The sequence below is a fragment of the Nicotiana tabacum genome, chromosome 14, assembly GCF_000715075.1.
Source record: "Nicotiana tabacum cultivar K326 chromosome 14, ASM71507v2, whole genome shotgun sequence".
NCBI classification, from domain to species: domain Eukaryota; kingdom Viridiplantae; phylum Streptophyta; class Magnoliopsida; order Solanales; family Solanaceae; genus Nicotiana; species Nicotiana tabacum.
The window spans coordinates 29,026,783-29,052,394 of record NC_134093.1 but is presented as its reverse complement, the minus strand read 5'-3'; the positions used below and the strand labels follow the sequence as shown (position 1 = coordinate 29,052,394).

The 25,612-nt window shown below is 38.2% G+C and overlaps 1 protein-coding gene across 1 annotated transcript; it reads right to left on the bottom strand.

The window, feature by feature from the left end:
* Positions 1-24,599: 24,599 nt before the first annotated feature.
* Positions 24,600-24,992, bottom strand: LOC142168867 (secreted RxLR effector protein 161-like). Its single transcript, XM_075230034.1, has one exon. It carries the CDS (start codon positions 24,990-24,992, stop codon positions 24,600-24,602), a length of 393 nt encoding a protein of 130 aa, XP_075086135.1.
* Positions 24,993-25,612: the final 620 nt, after the last annotated feature.

Here is a 25,612-nt window from a genome sequence, read left to right as displayed (position 1 = left end):
CAGTGTAGTATCACCGGGTTCAACTGAACCCATAACTTTTGATGCGGAGTAAAAATTTATGTGTAAAAAATCATTAAAATTATAAAAATTGTAGATATTAACCCATAACTTTAAAAATATAATGAGTTCAATATTAAAAAATTTAAAAGTTGAACCCATAAAATTTAAATCTGGATCCACCTCTGATTATATCTGAATTATATATTTATCGGCTATTTTTAATTTAAATGGTTTAATGAATGACTATTTAGGTTTTATTTTTAATTGACGCCAATTACCAACCATGGTGATGTCACCGCCATGACCTAATCTTAACTTAGTGGAATAAATTCAAAGGGGAAAAAGCGCCAAAGAAATGCCATTTCAATTAGGGAGTTTTTCCTATGTATACTATAATAAAAATTTATTTATCTATTTTCTTTAGATTTTGTAGTTTTCACAAAGTATCTAGGTTTTTTTTTTACAAACTATATGTATTTCCCCTTAAAATGCTCTAACCCCATTATTAGCACCTTTAATTAAGGGATTGAATTATCTCATTTCCTTTTTTCTCTACTCCCCTCCCTCCCTTTTCTTCTACGCAGATCTAAAAGCAACTTCTTCTTCCAGTATTATTTCACCAAATTTTTTCTTCCAATTTCTCGAAAACTCTATGCAAGATACTCGCTTCTGTATAAGAAGCCACAAGAAAAATACAAATGGACAAAAAAAGTCTTGAACCAAAAAAGAAGTCATACTCGCCATAGAAATGGAACCAAAGAAATGGTTATTTTTTGTATGATAACATTTTCGATCCTATACAATTTTGAAGATCCATCACAGTAATTATAGGAAATTTGAAAATTTTCTACCTATACACGTTACTACTCTAAAAACTAATATAATTCTGACACAAGATTGTATTGTACTTGTATTAGTGTTGTATCAACTATCAAGTATTCTTTCATGTATTAATGCATCAAATATAAATTTGATTCAATCCTGAAAGAATTCTTACACAATTCTGATACAATTACGATACAACTTAAAACCAACTCTAAACTTAAATTGATACAATATCGTATTATACTTGTATTAGTATTGTATCATGTGTTCCTCAAATAACTCGCCCACAACTCAAAGTGTTAATGCTCGGCCTAGTATACATATATTTATTTCTAAATCAAATTCAGTTATAACTTTAATTAATTAAGCCAGAAGAACGAGTTCAAATAATTCAATTATTACATGATAAAGTCCTAAGTCTACCCGGACATAAACACACTTTAACTACGTACAGACTATCGTCACCTCGTGCGTACGTAGCACCCACAATAATTTGCACATAATAATAAATATCACCTAGGGAGTAATTTCCCCCTCACAAGATTAGACAGGAGACTTAACTCGCTCCGAAGTTCCATAACCGGCTCCAATGCTACTCAAACACCTCAAACCGATGCCCGTCTCTCCAAAACTAGTCAAATAAATGTGCAAATCCATAAATATATACTCTATTACCTATAATTAATTAATTTATAACAATTTCTAACTCCGCTCGAAAAGTCAATAAAGTCAACTCTCGGGCCCACGTGTCCGGATTCCGAAAATTTTCAAAGATAATCATTACCCATAATATTATGAACTCAAATATATAACTTATTCCTAATTCCATGTCCAATTTCGTGGTCAAAATCTAAAAATACCATTTCTAGGTTTTCTTCCAAAAATCTCACAGTTTCTACTAATTTCCATGTTTAAATCCATATGTAAGCCTTGTATTTAACTCACAAGGTGTATAAATCACTTACCTAAAGTCTGATGATGTAAATGACACTCCATAATCGCCCAAAGTTGGCTCCCATGGAAGGAATGAGGTAAAAATGAGTCAAACCCCCGAAATATAGCTTATGCCCAGGTATTTGCCCTTCGCGATCGCGAAAAACCAATCGCGATCGCAAAGAACAAGCTGCCCAGCTCCTCCAAACAGCCTATAGTGTATCTACCATAACGTTTGGTACGCAACTCCAAATGATATATGGTTTACTTTTCTGAAAACTAGACACCAAGAGTTGCAACTTTCATTTTTGGATTATCTCCAAATTCCTTATATATTGCAAGATATAGGCTCCCGAAATAAGACCACTGATAGCAGAAAATCCTTCTACGCAATCGCGAATTTCCTTCTGCGATCGCGATTCACAAAGCCTGGAATAATACTTTGCTCTTCGCGATCGCGAACAAGGATGCACCAGATCTTAAAAACAGCAGCTCAAACATGGCGAAATGACCCGTAGCCCATCCGAAATACACCCGAGGTCCCCGGGACCCCGTCCAATCATAGCAACCATTGCCAAAACATGATGCATACTTGCTCGAGGCTTCAAATCACACCAAACAACATCCAAACTACGAATCGACGATCAAAATACCTATTTCAACTTTTAAACTTCGCCGAACGTGTCCGAATTACGCTTAAATATTCCGGAATGACGCTAAACTTTACGTGTAAGTCATAAATTACGATACGAACATATTCCAAGGTTCAAAACCTCAAACATACATCGATAACACCACAATTCACTTCAAATCAATCTTAGGAAATTCTAAAACCTTCAAAATTCTAACTTTTCGCAATAAGCGCCGAAATACTTTCCGACCACCCGATACTCAACCTGAACATATGCCTATGTGCGAAATCATCATACGAACATATTGGAACCTTCAAATCTCGATTTCGAGGTCGTTTACTCAAAAGTCAAACCTTAGTCAATTCTTCCAATTTAAATCTTCCGAAATCAGAATTTTCTTTCCAAATCAACTCCGAACACACGTACAAGTCATAACACCTGAAGTGGAGCAACTAAAGGCCTCAAACTGCTGAACGACGCGCTAGAACTCAAAACGGCCGGTCCGATCGTTACAAATAATTGGACACCTATTTTGCCATGTTTGACATTCTGTAATTAAAGTATAGGTATTAAGTATTAACAGGACGACATGCTTTGTGTGGTATGCCATTTCATTTTTGAGTTATTTAAGATATTTTTGTGCTTTGCCCCAATAATATATACATTGACGTTATTAAAATTAAATTTGGATTATAACAGGGATGTAACTAAGCAGTTGGGCCATATCACACATAATGTATAAGAAAGCCATGAAACTCTTGAGTTGAAAGACCATTAACTTTCATGACAAACACATCAAAGCTTGTGGCTTTTAGTGAAATCCGTATCCATCTTGTTAGTTATTGTCAGGCCTTATATACCTAATTCAAAGTTATATACCTAATTCAAAGACACTCTTAACATGGTATTATATTATTTGCTTTCATTAAGTCCGCACAATATTTTTAAAAAAACTCTTACACCATTATGAGTATTTTTCGTGGATATTATAACTTTTCTTTTTAAGAAAACTATATTGTATAGCCGCCTCCAGAAATAATATCGGGCAAAACATATATTTTTTTATATATTAATATATAATATACTTATTTTATACATAATTAATTTTTTGTGGTATATTTAACTAGCGAATAAAATTATTTTTTATTTACCGGCTAAATATGTAACTTGTCCTTTTTCCAATATAAGTTCCTCCTAGAGCAAAGTCTCATTTGGTCTATCATGGGAGATTGATGAGCCCTCGAAACTTAGGAATTTGCATCTATACCCTGTTTTAGAGTCACCATTAAATTTATACCCACTTTGCATTAAACTTTACAAGTCTACCCACTTTAGGATCAACTTCGGACCTATCGGGTCTAAAGGAAAATAATTTTTAGTCTGAAGTGCAATGTACTTAAGGCCTATTAAGTCTAAAGTGTAAAAATTCTCTTACGATGCACTTAAAGCCAAATAGGTCTAAAGTGCAATAAATATTTTCATGCAGAGGCCAAATAGGTCCAAGTGAAAAAATTTCACTTAAGATGCACTTAATGTCGGATAGGTCTGAAGTGCAACTAATATTTTCATACACTTAAGGCCAAATAGGTCTGAAGTGCAAATTGCCAGAAAAGAGAAAATTGTTATTCTAATTTCAACACATAAATTTACTCCAAATAAGCTCAAATTTGAAACATAACCTCCAAAAATTATAAATAACAAACCTCAATCATCAATTTATCAAAAAAATAAAAAACTAACAAATCTATTTTGCAAATAAGAAGAAGATGAAGAAGAAACTCTAAGCAATAGCAAAGAAAGGAGCACCACCGCACCACCTTAAAACCTAATCACAAATACCATGTAAATTCACTGTCACCTTTATTTTCACAGCGATTAAGAAGAAGAAGAAGAAGAAGAAGAAGAAGAAGAGGAAGAGGAAAAGGAGGAAGAGGAGGACGAGGAGGAAGAAGAGGAGGAGGAAAAGGAAGAGGAGGACGAGGAGGAAGAAGAAGAAGAAGAAGAAGAAGAGGAAGAGGAAGAGGAAGAAGAGGAAGAGGAGGATGAGGGCGAGGAAGAAGAAGAAGAAGAGGAAGAAGAGGAAGAGGAAGAAGAAGAAGAAAAAGAAGAGGAAGAGGAAGAAGAAGAAGAAGAAGAAGAAGAAGAGGAAGAGAAAGAGAAAGAGGAAGAGGAAGAAGAAGAAGAAGAGGAAGATGAAGAGGAAGAAGAGGAAGAGGAGGACGAGGACGAGGAAGAAGAAGAAGAAGAGGAAGAGGAAGAGGAAGAGGAAGAGGAAGAGGAAGAAGAGGAAGAGGAGGACAAGGACGAGGAAGAAGAAGAAGAGGAAGAAGTAGAGAAAGAGGAAGAGGAAGAAGATGAAGAGGAGGAAGAAGAAGAAGAAGAAGAAGAAGAGGAAGAAGAAGAAGAAGAAGAAAAGGAAGAAGAGGAAGAGGAAGAAGAAGAAGAGGAAGAGGAAGAGGAAGAGGAGGAGGAGGAGGAGGAGGAGGAGGAGGAGGAGCAAAAGGCCTGAACTTGCCTTTACTTTGGGTACTAGTTAAAGTTTCTACAAAACAATTAAGTTAAATAGGGACGAACAAATAGGGAGCCCCATATAATTTTAACTCGAACCTAGTACTGTATAGCCCACCACCATGATGTCACGATCCAAAATCTACCTAGTCATGATGGCACCTAACCCAACCCGTCAGGTAAGCCAATTAACAAATATCCAATTTAATTGAGATTTATTAAGAAAAGAAATAAAAATACAACTGCTTTATACAAGAATTTCCCAATGATTTGTTGTACAAATTTCTAAGATTTAAAATTTACAAAGCTAGTATGAAATAAAGTACATCATTTGTTTAAAATATATATGAACAGATTAAAATTCTAAAGCTACCAAGATGAAGCGGCAGCTATGATCGGAACTCAAGTACATCTTCAAATCCAACTCCCACCGTGCACAGCAACATCAACATCCAACATCTGCACGCAAGGTGCAGAAGTTTAGTATGAGTACAACCGACCCCATGTACTCAATAAATAACAAACCTAACCTTAGTTGAAAGTAGTAAGGAGTTGGAACAAAGGTCGGAGTCCAACACCAATAGCCAATAACAGTTCATAACAACATAATAAAAGTGATAAAGGAAGTAACTCAAAGATATAGTGCTCAGCTCGTTCATAGTTCCGGAAAATAGGCATGCTTTTCAAGTATGTCATTGAAAACCCAAATCTTTTACTGAAATCACCAAAATATGAGTACGTTTGTAAAACTGTAATTTTTTCCAAAACTTTCAACAGGCAAATGTTTCATTTTCAAATGGCATGAGGTAAGTACATCTTTATGCCTACATGTCAATGTGTATATGAAGTCATGAATGACACAATGTCGTACAACATAAGAAAAATACATCTCTATGCATGTATGTCAAGTGTGCATGTCGAATGCAATGCAACTTAGTGATAAAACCATATGCATACTCTCAGAGTATCAATTCACTCAGTCCTCCCAGTCACTTAGTCCTTACAGTCGCTCAGCCCTCCCAATCACTCGGCACTCACTCTCGGCACTCGCACTCAGTAGGTACCTGCGCTCACTTGGGGGTGTGTACAGACTCGGGAGGGGCTCCTTCAGCCCAAGCACTATAACAAGCCAATTATGGCATAAATCAATTAAACCATGATACGACGTGCAACCCGATCCCATCATAAATTAATAATACTTGTTGCGGCGTGCAGCCCGATCCCATCAATATCCTCACCATCAGGCCCTTGGACTCACTCAGTCACTAATCTCTCCAGTCTCTCGAGCTCACAATGTCATGAAAATCATCCCAAAATGATGATGTGATGTATCAATAAATGGTAACAGACACTGAAATATGATATACAAATGAATGCTCATAATTGAGTATGCAATTGTAATGTAAGAAAATAACTCAACAATAGAAATGACCTCAGTAGGTCCCAACAGGATAAGCATATAGCCTAGACATGGTTTCTAACATGGATCATAGCTCAATTACTCTAGCACGTAGAGATTTTATGGATACAAATAAGATTAGATAACTACACAGTACCATAGAAATAATCGATTCACAATTCACATGGTGCACGCCCACACGCCCATTACCTAGAATATGCGTCACCTCAACGCCAAACACATATCACTTATATTTAGGGTTTCATACCCTCAGCATCAAGTTTAGAAGTGTTACTTACCTCGAACAAGCTAAATCTAATACCGAGCAAGCAAAGAGATGATCCAAACATACCATCCCATGCGTACCGACCTCCGAACGTCTCGAAACTAGCCAAAAACAACTCAAATACATCAAATAATACCAAAGGAAACAAACCTAATAGATAAAGGTCGAATCTTTAATCAAATCCCAAAATCAACCCAAAAATCCAACACGGGCTCGTGCCTCGGAACTCGATGAAACTTATAAAATCCGACAACCCATTCAATTACGAGTCCAACAATACTATTTTCACTCAAATTTGACTCCAAATCGATGCTCAAAACTCGAAAATTCGCTTTATGAAGCATTAGGGTAAAACCCGCAATTTCTCTTTATAATTCATAATTCAATTACCAAAAACGAAATATAATCAAAACCGAGTGTAGAACACTTACCCCAATCCTTGTGATGAAATTTTCTTCAAAAATCATCTCAATCCGAGCCCCAAATCTCAAAATATGATAAAATAACCAAAAACCTCGATATATAGCTTCTGCCTAGGCATCATCGCATATGCGATGCACTTAGCCGCTTCTGCAGCGTCGCTTTTGCGACAAACTTTCCATTTCTGCGGAGAGGCACTGGAGAAATAGCCCTCGCACCTATGGAGAAACATCCGCTCCTGCGACATCGCAGGTGCGACACAAGAACCCGCATCTGCGCCAACTCCCGCTCCTGCGCTCAAAATCTCGCATCTGCGCTACAAAAATTTGCTTATGCGGTCTTCGTCACTGTCTCTCACCTCACTTCTGCGATGGACAGCCCGCATCTGCGAAGTGGCTTCTGCGGCCAAGACTCCGCAAATGTGGCTACACCAGTACCAGCAACTCTTGAACAAGGCAACAAGAGGAAAATAATATGAACCACGTCTGTAACTCACCCGAGCTACTCGGGACCCCGACCAAATATACTAACAAGTCCCATAACATAATACGGACCTATCGAGGCCTCAAATCACACATAAAAACTTCGAAATGACGAATCGCACCTCAATTCAAACTTGAATGAATTTTCAACTTTCAAATTTTTCACTTTCACCAATTAGCACCGAATACTTCTAGAATTATCCAAATGCAAATTTGAGCATACGCCCAAATCCAAAATCATCATCCGGACCTAATAGAACCATCAAAACTCCGCTCTGGGTTCAAATTCACAAAAGTCAAACTTAATCAATTCTTCCACTTAAAGATTCAAACATTAAATTCATTCTTCCAAATCACTTCCGGAACACGTGAAAACCAAGAACGACAATTCAAACAAGTCATAATACATCATACGAAGCTACTCAAGACTTCAAATAGCAGGAAGCAACACCAGAGCTCAAAACGACCGGTCGGGTCGTTACATTCTCCGCCACTTAGTCATACGTTCATCCTCGAACGTGCCAAGAGTTGTTCCAAAATCCATCAAACCGCCGTGTATCCTTACCATGCACATACCCGAGGGTGATCCCACGTCACCCTATTCCATATAGGCCTGACAACGCAACGTAACTGAAGGTCATTACTTCAACCTTAGCCCGTAAATCACATAATCCAATTTCCAATATCCGAAATTTCCTAAGACCCGAACCTCGCGTCTACACATTGTATAAGTTTGAACAAACTGTATCAAGCCATACCCATAACCCAATATGTGATCACATGACATACCATACGACTCGCACACTCGTAGCAAAATTTTCGATCAAGGTGGCTGCTCAAAACAACCCAATACCGGTAATAAACCTCATATCATACAAACCTCATTATAAAACCTTCGTAGACTGCCGATAATGAAAGAAACACGCAGAAACTCACAACCATTCATTAGACCAACAAGCCATGGAGATCCCTTATCTTTCGACAAGAACTATAGCCAATTTCTAAGCCGATCAACGATATTATCCTTCCAAATATACCGCAAACACATCTGATAGCACCTATTCTAGGTCTGATGACCTCATCTTATCACACAACCACTCTAGTGACATGGCACATTAATATAACCTAAAACCACAACTCATACAATCCGTTCACCAATAAACAACGTCCCAAATGTACTCAATCATGGAAAATGACTCCAACGAGAGAACAATCCTGCAAGTTCAACAAGTACCACCACAATCGCAATGCTACAAACCCATCTTACATAGTAGAACTAAGACACACAAATATAACACAAAGGATCATATACCGACATAACTCAGTTTCAATGTGTGACCCTATCCAAACACGGGTCGATATGAAATACCTCAAGCCACCATGCTCAAAATCAATAACTACACGCAACTCGACATCAAATACCTGAAGTTTATGACCATAACCACGGAGAAGCAAATAACACAATATACCACAGTCTGGAAAGAACATAACCAAGGCGCAATCAACCATTCGACACCCCAATAACCATCTCGCTCAAATCCCGCTACAAGACCCAAACAAAACCGCACCATGTGTGCTTATAACCAACAAATAAAAACCCCTCGAAGCATAGAGAAGTTACACATAGCACTTTTCAGAACACGAATAAGCTCAACTCTAACCGAATGGCACATCCCTTAACAATAACAGTACAAAGTCAACCAATCCGACCCGATGTAGAATACACATCCTCATTGGCCTGCCAATGGACCCCAATTCCACTCTAGTCACCCACAAATAGATACATAACCCTCCGAAAGCCCACAATGACTGAACCATAATACATACTATCATCTGGCTAGCTTCAGCCACATCTTCACATTCCACAACCACGAAACAATTTGTTTCTGAGGATTCCTGGTCTCCAAGTACATAGAACATATGAATCACCATATCTTGTCCCAACTCCATCGCCAGCATGTCTAATATATCTCTCATACACGATTATCCCATGAGAAATACTTCTAATATTCTTCCGTCCCACATAGCAAAAATCTGAATATCAGTAGTCAATCAACAAGGCGAGTACTAAAATACCAATGAAGCATCCGTAAGTCAAAACACAATGCGCCTTCTGAAATGCGCACCCTTCTCAAGCAATACCAAGCAGTAAAAGCTTTCATCTAGACATATGAAACCGTCCATGTTGTCTAAGAATTCATGACCTTCCCTTCAAACCTGAACCATGACCTTGCACATGCAAACCTCAATCCCACACACACACCGCATCTATCATGCCATCATATGAAAAGTATGAGAATCTCATAATCAACTCCGAGTCACCAGGAGAATACATACCCGATCAGTCAGAAACCTTCCATTTGATCCCATCCAGTAGAAAATCACAATACGCAACATGCTCCTAATGCCTGTAGGAAATATCCATCTCAAGCCATGATAGAAACCATTGAGAACACTTCGAAACCCATTTTCCCATAACCAAACCATCATAATTGAGTCTCTCTAACTCAACCAAGTCACGCAGGTTGCCAAACCCAGGAGTATTGACACCAAAACACCTGTGGAGCCTCACTGCATCATAAGTACCCAAAGAACCGATCATATCTATTACCGTACTGATCCAACCTACTACCAAGCTGTCCCATTTCTCCAAGTTCCTTCCGAATTGCCCTCAAACTGACACTTCTCCTTGCCATAGTACTATGATCCTCAATTAAAACTCACCCCACAAGATCATAGAATAAGACCACACTGCCCTAAGGACCATACACCGTTGTATTCCCTCTTAAGCACCCCAAAAGTACCACAACCGAGACACCCACTCTGAAGAGACCTTCTGTGAATATGAAGCCATTTCCTTCACCTTCCTGATACTGAAATGTAGAATCCATAATGATATAGAAATACCTCGAGTCTCGACACCATCCAATGTAAATCTCTGATTCTAGCCATATACAAAACTGAAAAATTCCCAATTGCTATATGTAAATCTTGAATCTATTAGACCTTTCTCGAGAGTCATTTATTCTGCTCAAATCTCAATTGTGCCGCCCAAACGGGCCAAATGACATGTGCCCCATTAGCACAACAACACCCAAGGAAGTAACTCTACCTTAATACAACCGGTCAAATTCATATTCCACGCACACTACATTCTTCGCACATAACAACTCAATCATTCCATGATTTTCATATACTCATAAAGTGTAATATAACCCATATCCAGAGATTTCTTTACTCGAGTCATCCTCGATCTCAACCTCTGCACGTCATAACCGATCCACAAGTATGCCTCAGACCAAAACCAATACAACACATAACCATGCAATCAAATCGTCGATAGTAGACTCCCCATTTAGCTCAATGCAATAGAATAGAACATCTGATAACTCACCATACCCATACTCTATTTGTGCCATAATATCGCAGGGAGATTCAACTATATCCTTTATAAGCTCACATAACACAAACCATATAGTACCTCAAATCATCTACTAATCCCACATACATCCACATGACGATCAGGTCAACTTTCTCAACTAAATTCAAATTCCAATCTTAACACATATACCACGCTGGTAGAAAGGAAACTCTCCACACAACATTATAAGGATCATACCTCCGTAGCCTCAAATTGGCATCTTGCTATACCTTTTCGCATCCGCGATTACTACGCTATCACTTAATCTACCTGAGTCTGAACTCACCACAAGACATGAAAATCTACTTCGTTCCACAATTAAATAACATGAAAAATCATTCAACACACTCAACTTGAGACTATACGTCACATCAAGACAGCAATCTAGCACCCAATAGTCCTTTTTACATCTCAAGCAAACTCTTTTCATCACATTCAAATCATCTGAACACATCCCGCAGTCACATCATACTCATCATATAGACATCCAACCACTCATCGAGTCACAAATTCAACTCATAGGGATGCTACCAGATATATAAGTCCCAAAAGAACGTACTCACATAACCGGAATCCCCGTACTCAAACTACGGTCAAAACCCGACCTCAAGTCCTTCCAGACTGGCCTGTCATCAGCACACAAAAATCACATCTCACCCATCATCCATGGGGTCACAAGTCATCGATGCACAACTGATATTGAGCAGTCACATGCGCATACGAATGTGTGGAGGGAATTCAAAGAGTTATGTTTCAAGCTAAATCAATGCCGCACGATAAGGAAAGAAAGATGGGAAGCTTATCCTAAATGCCCTGTAGCCTCTCGAATATAGGTATGCACGTCATCATACCGATCCGCAAGACTCTACTAGACACTTGCTCATGACTTGTAGAACCTATGAACCTAGGGCTCTAATACCAACTTGTCACGACCCAAAATCCACCTAGTCGTGATGATACCTAACCCAACCCGTCAGGTAAGCCAATTAACAACCATCCAATTTAAATGAGATTTATTAAGAAAAGAAATGAAAATACAACTACTTTATACAAGAATTCCCCAAAGACTGGTAGTACAAATCATGAGCTTCTAAGATTTAGAATTTACAAAGCTAGTTCAAAATAAATTACATCATCTGTTTGAAATATACATGAACAAATTAAAATTCTAAAGCTACCAAGATCAAGAGGCAGCTATGACCGGAACGCATGCACATCTTCAAATCTAACTCTTACCGTGCAAAACAACATTAACATCCAACATCTGCACGCAAGGTGCAGAAGTATAGTATGAGTACAACCGACCCCATGTACTCAATAAGTAACAAACCTAACTTTAGGTTGAAAGTAGTGACGAGCTGAAATAAAGGTATGAGTCCAACACTAATAGCCAACAACAGTTCATAACAACATAATAAAAGTGATAAAGGAAGTAACTGAGAGATATAGTGGTCAGCTCATTCGCAGTTCCGAAAAATAGGCATGTTTTTCAAGTATGTCAGTGAAAACCCAAATCTTTTACCGAAATCACCAAAATATGAGTACGTTTGTAAAACTATGATTTTTCCCAAAACTTTCAATAGGCAAATGTTTCATTTTCAAATGGCATGAGGAAAGTACATCTTTATGCCTACATGTCAATGTGTATGTGAAGTAATGAATGACGCAATATCGTACAGCATGAGAAAAATGCATCTCTATGCTTGTATGTCAAGTGTGCATATCGAATGCAATGCAACTCAGTGATAAAACCATATGCATACTCTCAGAGTATCAATTCACTCAGTCCTCCCAGTCACTCAGTCCTCACAGTCACTCAGTCCTCACAGTCACTCAGTCCTCTCAATCATTCGGCACTCGCTCTCGACACTCGCACTCAATAGATACCTGCGCTTACTAGGGTGTGTACAGACTCCGGAGGGGCTCCTTCAGCCCAAATATTATAACAAGCCAATCATGGCATAAATAATTAAAACATATTGTGGAGTGCATCTCGATCCCATCATAAATTAATAATACCTGATGCGGCGTGCATCCCGATCCCATCAATATCCTCACTATCAGGTCTTCAGCCTCACTCGATCATCAATCTCTCCAGTCTCTCGGGCTCACAATGTCATAAAAATCGGCCCAAAATGATGATTTGATGTATCAATAAATGGTAATAGAGACTTAGATATGATATGCAAATGAACGCGTATGACTGAGTATGTAATTGCTATGTAAGCAAATAATTCAACAACAAAAATGACCTCAGTGGGTCCCAACAAGATAAGCATATAGCCTGGACATGGTTTCTAACATGGATCACAGCTCAATTACTCTATCACGTAGAGATTTCATGGATACAAATAATATTAGGTAACTACACAGTACCACAGAAATAACCGAGTCACAATTCACATGGTGCACGCCCACACGCCCGTCACCTAGCTTGTGCGTCACCTCAACGCCAAACACATATCACGTATATTCAGGGATTCATACCCTCAGCGCCAAGTTTTAAAGTATTACTTACCTCGAACAAGTCAAATCCAATACCGAGCAAGCCAAGAGATGCTCCAAAAATGCCATCCCACGCGTACCGACCTCCGAACGACTCGAAACTAGCCAAAAGCAACTCAAATACATCAAATAATGCCAAAGGAAATAAACCCAATTGATAAATGTCGAATCTTTAATCAAAGCCCAAAATCAACACAAAAGTCCAACCCGAGCCCGCGCCTCAGAACTCAACAAAACTTATAAAATCCGACAACCCATTCAATTACGAGTCCAACCATACTAGTTTCACTCAAATCCTACTCCAAATCGATGTTCAAAACTCGAATATTCGCTTTAAACATGAAATTCATTCTTCCAAATCACTTCTGTATCACCTAAAAACCAAGACCGGCGATTCAAACAAGTTATAATACATCACACGAAGCTAATCAAGACTTCAAATAGAAGGAAGGAACGCCAGCGCTCGAAACGACCGGTCGGGTCGTTACAGATAAGGGGCCAGCCCACCACCAAGATTGACGGGCCTATCTAGAGATTTAATATGTTTCTCCCACATTTTCTGAGTATATTATTGTCTAAGGATTTTTTTATTTTCAGGAAACTACCCGCTATATCCATTTATAAATAGCTTATTATAAAACTTGGTCAATTCATAAAATATTACTAATATTAACTAAATATTACCAATATTTCTAATTAGCTATTCGTAGCCAAAAAAGGTCAAATTTTTTCTTTCTTTTGAGTGAGTGTTATAAGAATAGATTGGGTACATCTCAACGAGCTTGAATCCCAATTTTGGGATGATTTGGTAAAGTTCTGAGGTGATTTGAATTGAAAATTCGAAGTAGAAGATGAACATGAAATATATCATATGCGTATCACATATGTATAATCATTTATGTATCATATATATATATATATATATATATATATATATATATATATATATATATATATATATATATGTATGTATGTATGTATATGTATATCACATGTATATCCATGTATACATGTGTGTGAGATACATGTTTGATACATCTGTCGCAGAAGAATTTTTTGAACTCGATTTTAACTACGAATTTTGATACAAAATTAGTCCAAATCACCTTCAATCTTCCTAAACTTTGTATATTGACTTATCTATATGTTTTCAATGAATATCAATCATACCCATTGAAAAAGGTCCTTTTTTGCTTAGATTTTTGGAATCTTCTATATATATAATTTTTTTTATTTCATTACCTTATTTGCTATATGATACATAAAATTTCCTTTCCGTCTTGCATCTAATGATGCTAATCATGCTTAAAAATATAGAAGGAGATCATTGCATGTGATTCTTTGAGAGAAAGAACCTTATTTATTTGAATTTTTAATTTTTATATGTGTTTGACTAGTTTTGGTAAGTCTATGATTAGTGGCTAGAGGTTGGTAAGTTGAGACTTATTTGGTACATTTCTGTAAGATTCTCTTTTTTATATATATTATATTATGATTTTTTTACCGTTCTTACTATGTTTATTTTTTTTACAAATACGAGGACCGGAGAATTATTCTGTTTGGAGCCGAGAAATGCGAATTGCGATCATAGGTCGGAACAAGCTAGGGTTTATTGATGGCACATTAGAAATGGAAATTATGGTACAAATCTTTGGGAGAGGTGCAACGTGATCGTATTATCATGGATAACGAATTGCATGTCACTGGAGTTGCTCAGTGGAATTGTTTACTCATCAAATGCAACAGCTGTCTAGAACGATCTAAAGGAACGATTTGTCAAAGTTGATTGTTCAAGGATCTTCCAGATTCAAAAGGAAATTGCAACTATCAATCAAGGTCCTGCATCAATCTCTTCGTATTTCTCAAAATTATGATTACTGTAGGGAGAGTTTGATAGCTTAGCACCAGCACCGGGTTGTGACTGTGCAAAATCGAATGAATCAATTGCATTTATGGAGAGATTGAAGCTATTACAATTCCTCATAGGATTGAATGATTCATAGGAACAAGCTCGCAGTTAGATATTGATGATGATACCAGTTTCTTATATGAACAAGGCTTACTCAATGGTAATTGAGCGTGAGAGTAAAAGAGCTATGACAAATCATCCAGATTCAACTGGGAGACGTGATCCAACTGCCTTAATGAAAACTAGAGATGGTGCTCCATTTAGACCTAAAAGAGGCTATAATATGTACTGTGATTTTTGCAAGATGAAAGGGCACACTCAAGAAAACTGCTACAAGATTGTTGGCTATCCAACAAACTTCAAGCCTAAGAAGAAAGGAGGATTCAACTCTGCTAATTCTGCCTCAGAAGAAGATGCTCAACCACAACACCAAGGAAGCAGGATTGTAGATCAATCTAATGATTGGGCCACTACATCATCAGACTTCGGTATAGCACCAGCATTCACTTAGAAACAATTCAACCAGATTTTGAAGATGCTGAATAAGGAATGAATGTCAGACACCTCAGCCAACAAGGCAGGTATGTCCTGTTATAATGCTTGCATGGTAAGTGATACATCTAGGTCTCACTGTTGGATTATAGATACTAGAGCAACAAATCATATGACCTCTATTTACAGTCTATTATCAGATACAATGGAAGTGATGAAAAACAATAGCAAAATCGTAAATTTGTAACTTTGCAACTTTGGCATAAGAGAATGGGACATCCCTCGTCAGGATTCATGAGACAACTATTGCACACATTAGTGAAGAAGTATGTAGAAATATAGTAAATAACTGTGATGTATTCCCTTTGGCAAAACAATTAAAACTGCCATTTGCTACTAGTAACACTAGAGCAGAAAGTGTTTTTGATTTGCTACATATGGATGTTTGGGGACCATTTAGAATGGCGACCTATGATGGTAATAAATACTTCTTAACAATAGTTGATGATCATTCCAGAGTGGCCTGGATATACTTGTTGAATGTAAAGTCAGATGTATTAGTAGTAATCAAACACTTTCTGTTAATGGCACATAATCAATTCAAAAATAAGGTGAAAATGATAAGAATGACAATGGAATATAATTTGTTAATTCTGAATGTGCTAGCTTATTCAGTAGTCTTGGAATCATACATCAAAGATCATGTCCATACACCACAGCAGAATGGCACAGTAGAAAGGAAACACATGCATTTATTGGAAGTGGCTAAAGCAGTAAGGTTTTAGGGACATCCCTATTAAGTTTTGGGGTAAGTGTATATTGATGGTAACCTACTAAATTAAAAGGATGCCAACCCCAGTCCTTGCAGAAAAAATCACCCTTTGAGGTATTTCACAAAAGAAGTCCTTCAATGGATCACATAAGAGTTCCAAGATGTCGCTGCTATGCCACACCATCAGATGTAGGAGATAAATTCTAGCCCAGGGTATTGGCATGTACCATGATGGGGTATTCAACAGTCCAAAAAGGGTACCTATTATTTGATCTAACTAACAGAACTTTCTTTGTTAGCAGGAATATAACCTTTAGAGAGAATATCTTTCCCTTCAAAGCTACAGGTGTTACAGGATTCCCTTATTTGCTCCCGATTAATGGCCACATAATGAAGATGTCACTATGTCAATTGCTTCTCAAAATGTTGAATCAGTTGCTGCTGAAGGATCAAATAATACTCAGGAAGTTGTACCCGATGACTCTGAAGGATCAAGTACACATAGCAGCTATTCAGCAAGTGTTGAGCCTACTTGTTTCGATGAGACATCACAGGATCCTAAATGGATTGATGCAATGAAGGTTGAGTTGTCTACTCTGGAGGAGAACAAGACTTGAATTATTATGCCTCTGCCACTAGGTAAGAAAGCAATGGGATGTAAATGGGATTACATAATAAATTACAAAGCAGATGGAACACTTGAAAGATACAAGGCAAGGTTGGTAGTTAAAAGGTATAATCAGAAGTAGGGTCTTGACTACCAGGAGACGTTTTCTCCATTTGCCAAGATGGTTACAGTAAGGGTGGTTCTTTCTATTGTAGCAGTTCAAGGCCGACTCATCTATCAGATAGATGTGCACAATCACTTCTTACAGGGAGACCTTTACAATGAAGTATACATACAGATTCCTCAAGGTTTTCACAGCAAGGGGAGTCAGCCATGTTATGCAAGCTTGTTAAGTCCCTTTATGGACTAAAAAAAGCATCAAGACATTGGAATGTGAAACTTGTGGAGGCACTAGTGTAGTCAGGATTTGTACAAAGTCAACTAGATCATTCTCTACTGATAAGGAAGATTGGACAAAGATAGAAGTGGTTCTTATCTATGTTGATGATGTACCGATCACAGGGAATGACACATACTTGGTCTTGGAGACAAAAGGCATTCTACAACAAGCATTTAAGATAATAAATCTAGGAGAATTGATCTTCCTAGGAATAGAGTTTGCAAGATCCAACCAAGGAATTCTTATGAATAAAAGGAAGTATGCTTTGCAGCTTATCTCAGAATCAGGTTTAGAAGGAGCCAAACCAGCATTGACTCCTCTAGAGTGCAATCTAAAGTTAACTAGCAAAGAATATGATGATCATATGGGAGACAAGGAAGATGAACTCTTGGAAGATATTGTCTCACATCATAGGTTAATAGGGAAACTGTTATACCTCACCATGACAAGGCCATACATAAGCTTTGTTGTACAAACCTTGAATCAGTTCTTACAACAACCCAAGAAGTCTCACATGGAGGCAACACTGAGAATAGTGAGGTACATCAAAAGAGAACCAGGAATGGGTGTCTTTTTGTCAAGAAAACTAGCAACACAACACAATGCCTACTGTGACGCTGATTAGGTCTCACGCCCAAATACTAGAAGATCAATGACATGATATTTGGTAAATTTTGGAGAGCCATTGATACCTTGGAAGTCAAATAAGCACACAACAGTCTCCAAACGTTCAATAGGGGATAAGTATAGGAGCATGGCTTCTGTAGTATCAGAGGATACTTGGCTAATCAAGCTATACTTAGAACTTGGTGTCCATTTGACTTTGCCTGTGACACTACTATATGATAGAAAGGCAGATATTCAGATTGCTGAGAATCCAGTTTACCATGAGAGAATAAAGCATATTCGACTGCCACTTCAGAATGGAGAAGCTTCAGAATAGAAGTGTAGCACCAAGACATGTGCAATCAAGAGAGCAACAGGCAGATATCCTAACAAAAGGACTTAGCAGAATACAACATGAGTATTTGGTTTCCAAGCTAGGGTTGCTTAACAGCTTTGCACCCACCAGCTTGAGGGGAAGTAATGAGATTAGTGATGTGAGGTCAGGGTAGTTGAACGTAATTTACTTAAGTTAGTGGTGTATCTGTAGCATTAGAAGTTAGTAACTACCTACATGTGGCTTAGCTGTTAAATGTTAGTTAGTGGTTAGATATGTATGTATGTATATATATATATATATATATATATATATATATATATATATATATATATATATATATATATAGAACAGAACTATAATTCATTCTTCTCTTTACTGAATGAAAGAAGAAGTTGTTGAGCTCGATTTTCTCTTCTCGATTTCCTCTTCAGTTTTTATTTAAGCAAGTGGATGGGTTAGATGAGCACGTGGGTAGGGTGGGTAACTATAAGTGAACGACCCGGCCGACCATTTTGAGCTCTAGCACATCATTCGGCGGTTTGAGGCCTTAAGTAGCTTCACTTCAGGTATTATGACTTGTACGTATGGTCGAAATTGAATTTTCGGAAGTTTATTATTGATTTGGAAAGAAAACTTTAATTTCGAAAGCTTTAAGTTGGAAGAATTGACTAAGGTTTGAATTTTGAGTAAAGGACCTCAGAATTGGGATTGGAAGGTTCCAAAGGGTTCGTATGATGATTTTGGTCTTAGGAGCGTGTCCGGATGTTGATTTGGAGGTCCGTGGGTTATTTTGGCATCAATTGGTGAAAGTTGGAAATTGGATGATTTTTGAGAAGTTTGACCGGGAGTATATTTTTTGATATAGGGCCCGGATTCTGATTTCTAAAGTTTAGTAGGTCCGTAATATCAATCCTGACTTGTGTGCAAAATTTGAGGTCAATCGGACTTGATTTGTTAGGTTTCGACGTCAAATGTAGAAATTTGAAGTTTTAAAGTTCATCAGGCTTGAATCGATGCACAATTCATATTTTTAGCATTGTTTGATGTGATTTAAAGGCTCGACTATGTCCATATGATATTTTAGGACTGATTAGTATATTTGATTGAGGTCACGAGGGACTCGAGTTAATTCCGAATGGTTAACGGATCAAAGGTTGAAGTTGTGAGATTGCTGAAGACTGGGCTCTGCTGGTGTAACCGCACCTGTGGAGCTTTGATCACATGTGCGAGCTCACAGGTGCGGGATGGGTTGGGCAGATGCGTAGGAATGGACTGGGGGACTGTGGAGCATAGATGCGGCAGGAATTCTGCAGGTGCAGACTCGCACCTGTGCTTGTAGGGTCGCAGTAGCAGAAGCAGGGGTGATGAGGCTGGTCCGTAGAAGCGAGTTCGTTCGCGCAGATGCGCTCTCGCAGAAGCGGGGACCTAACCACAGAAGCAGTTGGGTGGCTTAGTGGCCTCCATAGATACAAAGAGCGTACCGCAAATGCGGTGCCGCCGAAGCGGTTCATGTGGCCTCAGAAGCAAAAGGACACTGGGCAATAAGGTTTTTATAAAAACGGAATTTGGCCCATTTTCTTATATTTTTCACTTAGTTGGGGCAATTTTGGAGAGCTTCAAGGGGAGATTATCATAAAAAAATACAAGGTAAGTGACTCCCACCTATTAAAAGTTAAATACATGGTTTGTATAAGTATTTAAGCATCTGCGCTCCACAGTCCCCCAGTCCATTCCTCCGCATCTGAGCAACACATCCAGCACATGCGAGCTCGCACCTGCGATCAAAGCTCAGCATGTGGGGTTACACCAGCAGAGCCCGATCTTCAGCAATCCCACAACTTTAACCTTTGATCTGTTAACCATCTGGAATCAACTCGAGGCCCCCGGGACCTTGACCAGATATATCAACCAATCCTAAAATATTATACTGACTTAGTCGAGCCTTTAAATCACATCAAACAACGCTAAAAATACGAATTTTGCATCGATTCAAGCCTGATGAACTTTAAAACTTCAAACTTCTATATGTGAAGCCGAAACCTATCAAATCAAGTCCGATTAACCTCACATTTTGCATACAAGTCAATTTTGGCGTCAATTTGCGAAAGTTGGAAATTTAAATTTTTGGGAAGTTTCACCGGGAGTGGACTTTTTGATCTCGGTGTTGGATTCTAATCCGAAAGTGGGAGTAGATCTGTAATGTCAATTATGGCTTGTATGCAAAATTTGAGGTCAATCAGACTTGATTTGATTGGTTTCGGTGTCGATTGTAGAAGTTTGAAGTTTTAAAGTTCATCAAGCTTGAATCGATGCACAATTCGTATTTTTAGCATTGTTTGATGTGATTTAAAGGCTCGACTAAGTTCGTATGATATTTTAGGACTGGTTGGTATATTTGGTCGAGGTCCCGGAGGCTTCGAGTTGATTTTGGATGGTTAATGGATCAAAGGTTGAGGTTGTGAGATTGCTGGAGACTGGGCTCTGCTGGTGTAAACGCACCTGCGGAGCTTTGATTGTAGGTGTGAGCTCGCAGGTGCGGGATGGGTTGCGCAGATGCGTAGGAATGGACTGGAGGACTGTGGAGCACAGATGCAACATGTATTCTGCAGGTGCAGACTCGCACCTGCGCTTGTAGGGTCGCAGAAGCAGGGGTGATGAAGCTGGTCCGCAGAAGCGCGTTCGTTCGCGCAGATGCGCTCCCGCAGAAGCGGGGACCTGACCGTAGAAGTGGTTGGGCGACTTAGTGGCCTCCACAAATGCGAAGAGCGGACCGCAAATGTGGTGTCGCATAAGCGGCTCATGTGGTGGTAGAAGCAAAAGGACACTGGGCAGTAAGGTTTTAATAAAACGGGATTTGGCCTATTTCCTTTCATTTTGCACTTGGCTGGGGCAATTTTGGAGAGCTTCAAGGGGAGATTTTCATCTAGCAACACAAGGTAAGTGACTCCCACCTTTTACAAGTTAAATGCATGGTTTCTATAAGGATTTAAACATGGAAATTAGTAGAAATTGTGGGGGTTTTGTTAGAAAACCTAGAATTTGGTATTTTTGAAATTTGACCACGAAATTGGATATGGGATTTGGAATAAGTTATATATTTTAGTTCGTGGTGTTATGGGTAAGGTTTACATTCAAAATTTTTTGAAATTCGGGCACGTGGGTCTGAGGGTTGATTTTTATAGGCTTTTCGAACGGAGTTGAGAATTGTTTGAATTGATTAATTATGGGTATCAAACTATATTTTGATTGGTTTGCACATTGTTTGATTAGTTTTGGATAGACAGGCTTTGGTTTGAGGTGTTAGAGATGTCTTGGAGCCGGATTTGGAACTTCAGAGCGAGGTAAGTCTCCTGTCTAACTTTGTGAGGGGGAAACTACCCCTAGTTGATATTTATTGTTATGTGTAACTAATTGTGGGTGCTATGTACGCACGAGGTGACGAGAGTCCGTACGTAGCTAAAGCATGTTTATGTCCGGGTAGACTTAGGACATTATCATGTATAATTGAATTGTTTGAACTCGTTCTGCTGGCTTAATCAATTAAAGTTATAAATGAAATTGATTTAGAAGTAAATATATGTATACTAAGCCAAGCCTTAACATTTTGAGTTATGGGCGAGTTACTTGGGAAACGGTAAAGGTTATATTCATTTTGTGCCTATGTACGGTATTGTAAACACATGTCTTATAATTCGGTAACTTCCTTCCTTTTCTTATGGAGTGGGCCGAACGCCTCGGCAGTATATAGATGCATCTATAGTTCGTGCCGCTCGACCCTCGGTAGTGTACACATTATTCTGGATCGGGCCGAACCACCTCGGCAGAATCGTGCGTTATATCGCTGGTAGTCTGAATATTCACGAGCTAATCTCCCCACTGATGCCCGGTATTTATATGGTATTATTGATAATGACACTTGACATTCTTCTGAGTTATTAAGGTAGAATACAAGATTGAGAAAGTTATGCTTTAAAGGAAATGATTGGAAAATTATGAGATTACAGATTTACTCCACTATTATTGTGCACTTCATACCTGTTATGGATTATTATATTAGTTGCTTGGACCTCTAGTAAATATCAATGTCGACCCCTCGTAACTACTTCTCTTGGGTTAGGTTAGATACCTACTGGGTACGCGTTATTTTACGTACTCATGCTGCATTTCTGTACTAAATGTGGAGGATCTGACAGGTTCATTGATGACCACCTTGGCGCGTAGGCGCACCTGTTGGGGAGACTTCATATGAGCTGCATTTTAGGCTACGCATCGCAGTCCACCGAGTCCTCATTGTACTATTTATTTTCTTCCGTCTTATTACATTCGGGACAGATGTTGTATTATTATTGTACTCCTTAGCAAAAGCTCATGCACTTGTGATACCGGGTTTTGGGGGTTCCTTCAGGTTAATCATTATTGAGGTTCGTGTAAATATTTTTATTCACTCTGTAAATTCTATTTTATACTGTTCAATAAAGGAAAATTATGATTTGAAGATACTAAAATGAGTAATTAATTTGGTAAACAATCATTGGCTTGCCTGACGGCGGCGTTCAGCGCCATCACAACCTATACTAGAATTTTGGGTCGTGACAGTAGGCGTGTCTATTAGTTATTACCAATTAAATACACTATTGTTAATGGATACTCAATTATCATTAATTTATATATAATTGGTAAAGTTTTATACTAAAATGTAATTAAGCGATAACCTCTCAAATATGAGTAAATAAATTTAAAATATAGTATAGCTAGGTAAAATTCCTATTTGTTATTACCAAATCTTGCAAGCTTCTCGTAGGATCATTATATGCACCATCACCCTGCCATCTGTTATCACTTTTTATTCAAACCAGCAAATCAATAAACGTTAGTTTAAAGAAAAAACAAAGCAGGAAAAATTCTGAGCCCACACGTTTCTTGTATTTTCTTAAAAAATTTAATCCCCTCACAATGCCTAAGGTTGTGGATTAATTCCTCCCAGAATAGAACTGAATAACTATTCTGTGATAGAGGAACTTCAAATCACAGAATTTCGGCAAACTCAAATGGCGGACCAAATCACACAAAATGCTTACCTTTTGCTTTTGAAAAACCAATGCAGTATGCAGAAAATTGAGGGGAGAGATTTCAGATTTTTCGATGGTGGAAAATGAGGCTAAGCCTCTTTATTTATAGACAATGAAAGGGTGAGATGAAGAGGTGCAATCTAAGAGGTGCCTCTTCCATTTCTCATTCACACCCCAATGAAATTGTGAGATGAAGAGGTGCAATCCAACAGGTGCCTCTTCCATTTCCCATTCACACCCCTTAAAAATGCAATAATTCCCCACATGAATGGGGAATGGACATATATGGAAAAACATGCATGAAAATACCGTGTGATTCACAATTAAGGATTAATCGCATCTGGATAAGTAGGTTTTCCTTTGAACTTTCCGTAGTGAGCTTATGTCGGATATACTCGGTCAATCGGTAGATTTGATATCTTTGAACCGTCAAACATTGGTGTATACCTAGACAACCATAAGTCACACAATGAACCCTTAACCATCTTTGGTTCTCATTGTTGTGTTCGTTTCAGCCATGAACACCACCTGGTTCATAAATGCGTAGAGAACTGGCCTTACAGAATTCTCCTTGAAGCGGATTACACTTCACACTTATATAGGTGATTTCTAAGCGTGTTATCCCGTAGATACACTATTTGATATACCCCGTATCAAATTTAGAAACCATTAAAAAGCTTTAACGCTTTATCCTTGGTACTGAACATTGTCTCATCACGAGAATTGACCAAAAAGAAATTTTATTTGACAATGTTGAACCTTCATTAATGACTTTGTTTGATATCCTTGAACCTAGATCTTGGGATCTCCAATCTTCTAGGTAGATTTACCGCCACAGTGACTTGTCCTCGGCTATAGTCCCATTCCCTTTGATGACTTCTCAACTGCCTCTCTAGGTAGGCCTTTTGTAAGCGGATCCGATACATTATCTTTTGACTTTACATAGTCAATTGTGATAATTCCACTAGAGAGTAGTTGTCTAACGGTATTATGCCTTCATCGAATATGACGAGATTTCCTGTTATACATAACGCTCCCAGCCCTTCCTATTGCTGCTTGGCTATCGTAATGTATGCATACAGGTGCCACAGGTTTTGGCCAAAATGGAATGTCTTCTAAGAAATTTCGGAGCCATTTAGCTTCTTCACCGACCTTGTCTAAAGCTATAAACTCAGACTCCATTGTAGAGCGGGCGATGCATGTCTGTTTGGACGACTTCCAAGACACTGCTCCTCCACCAATGGTAAAAATGTATCCACTTGTGGATTTTGATTCCGTTGATCCGGTGATCCAATTTGCATTACTATATCCCTGAACAACTGTGGGATAATTATTGTAATGCAATGCATAGTATTGGGTATATTTCAAATATCCCAAAACTCGTTTCATTGCTATCCAATGAGCTTGGTTGGGATTACTTGTGTATCGACTAAGCTTACTTATCGCACAATTCATAATGTACATCAAACTTCACAACACTCGAGCATATTCCAATTGAGACTTGCTTTGACCTTTATTCTTTATAAGAGTATGGTTTAAATCAATTGGAGTTTTTGCTTCTTTAAAGTCCAAATATTTGAACTTTTCAAGTACCATTTTAATATAATGAGATTGAGACAAATCTAGACCTTGAGGAGTTTGAAGGATCTTAATTCTCAAAATTAAATCGGCAACTCCTAAATCTTTCATATCAAACTTACTAGTAAGCATGCACTTAGTAGCATTTATGTTAGCAATGCCATTACTCATTATCAACATATCATCCACATATAAACAAACAATGACTATTTGATTTGGAGTATTCTTAATGTAAACACATTTGTCACTCTCATTGATCTTGAAACCATTTGACAATATTGTTTGGTCAAATTTTACATGCCATTGTTTTGGTGCTTGTTTTAGTCCGTAAAGTGACTTAACAAGTCGACACACCTTCTTTTCTTTTCCGGAAACTACAAATACTTCAAGTTGTTCTATATAGATTTCTTCCTCTAAATCTCCATTTAAGA

Coding starts and splice junctions, on each gene's coding strand:
- LOC142168867 (XM_075230034.1), bottom strand. CDS start 24,992: ATGAAACGAGTTTTGGGATATTTGAAATATACCCAATACTATGCATTG.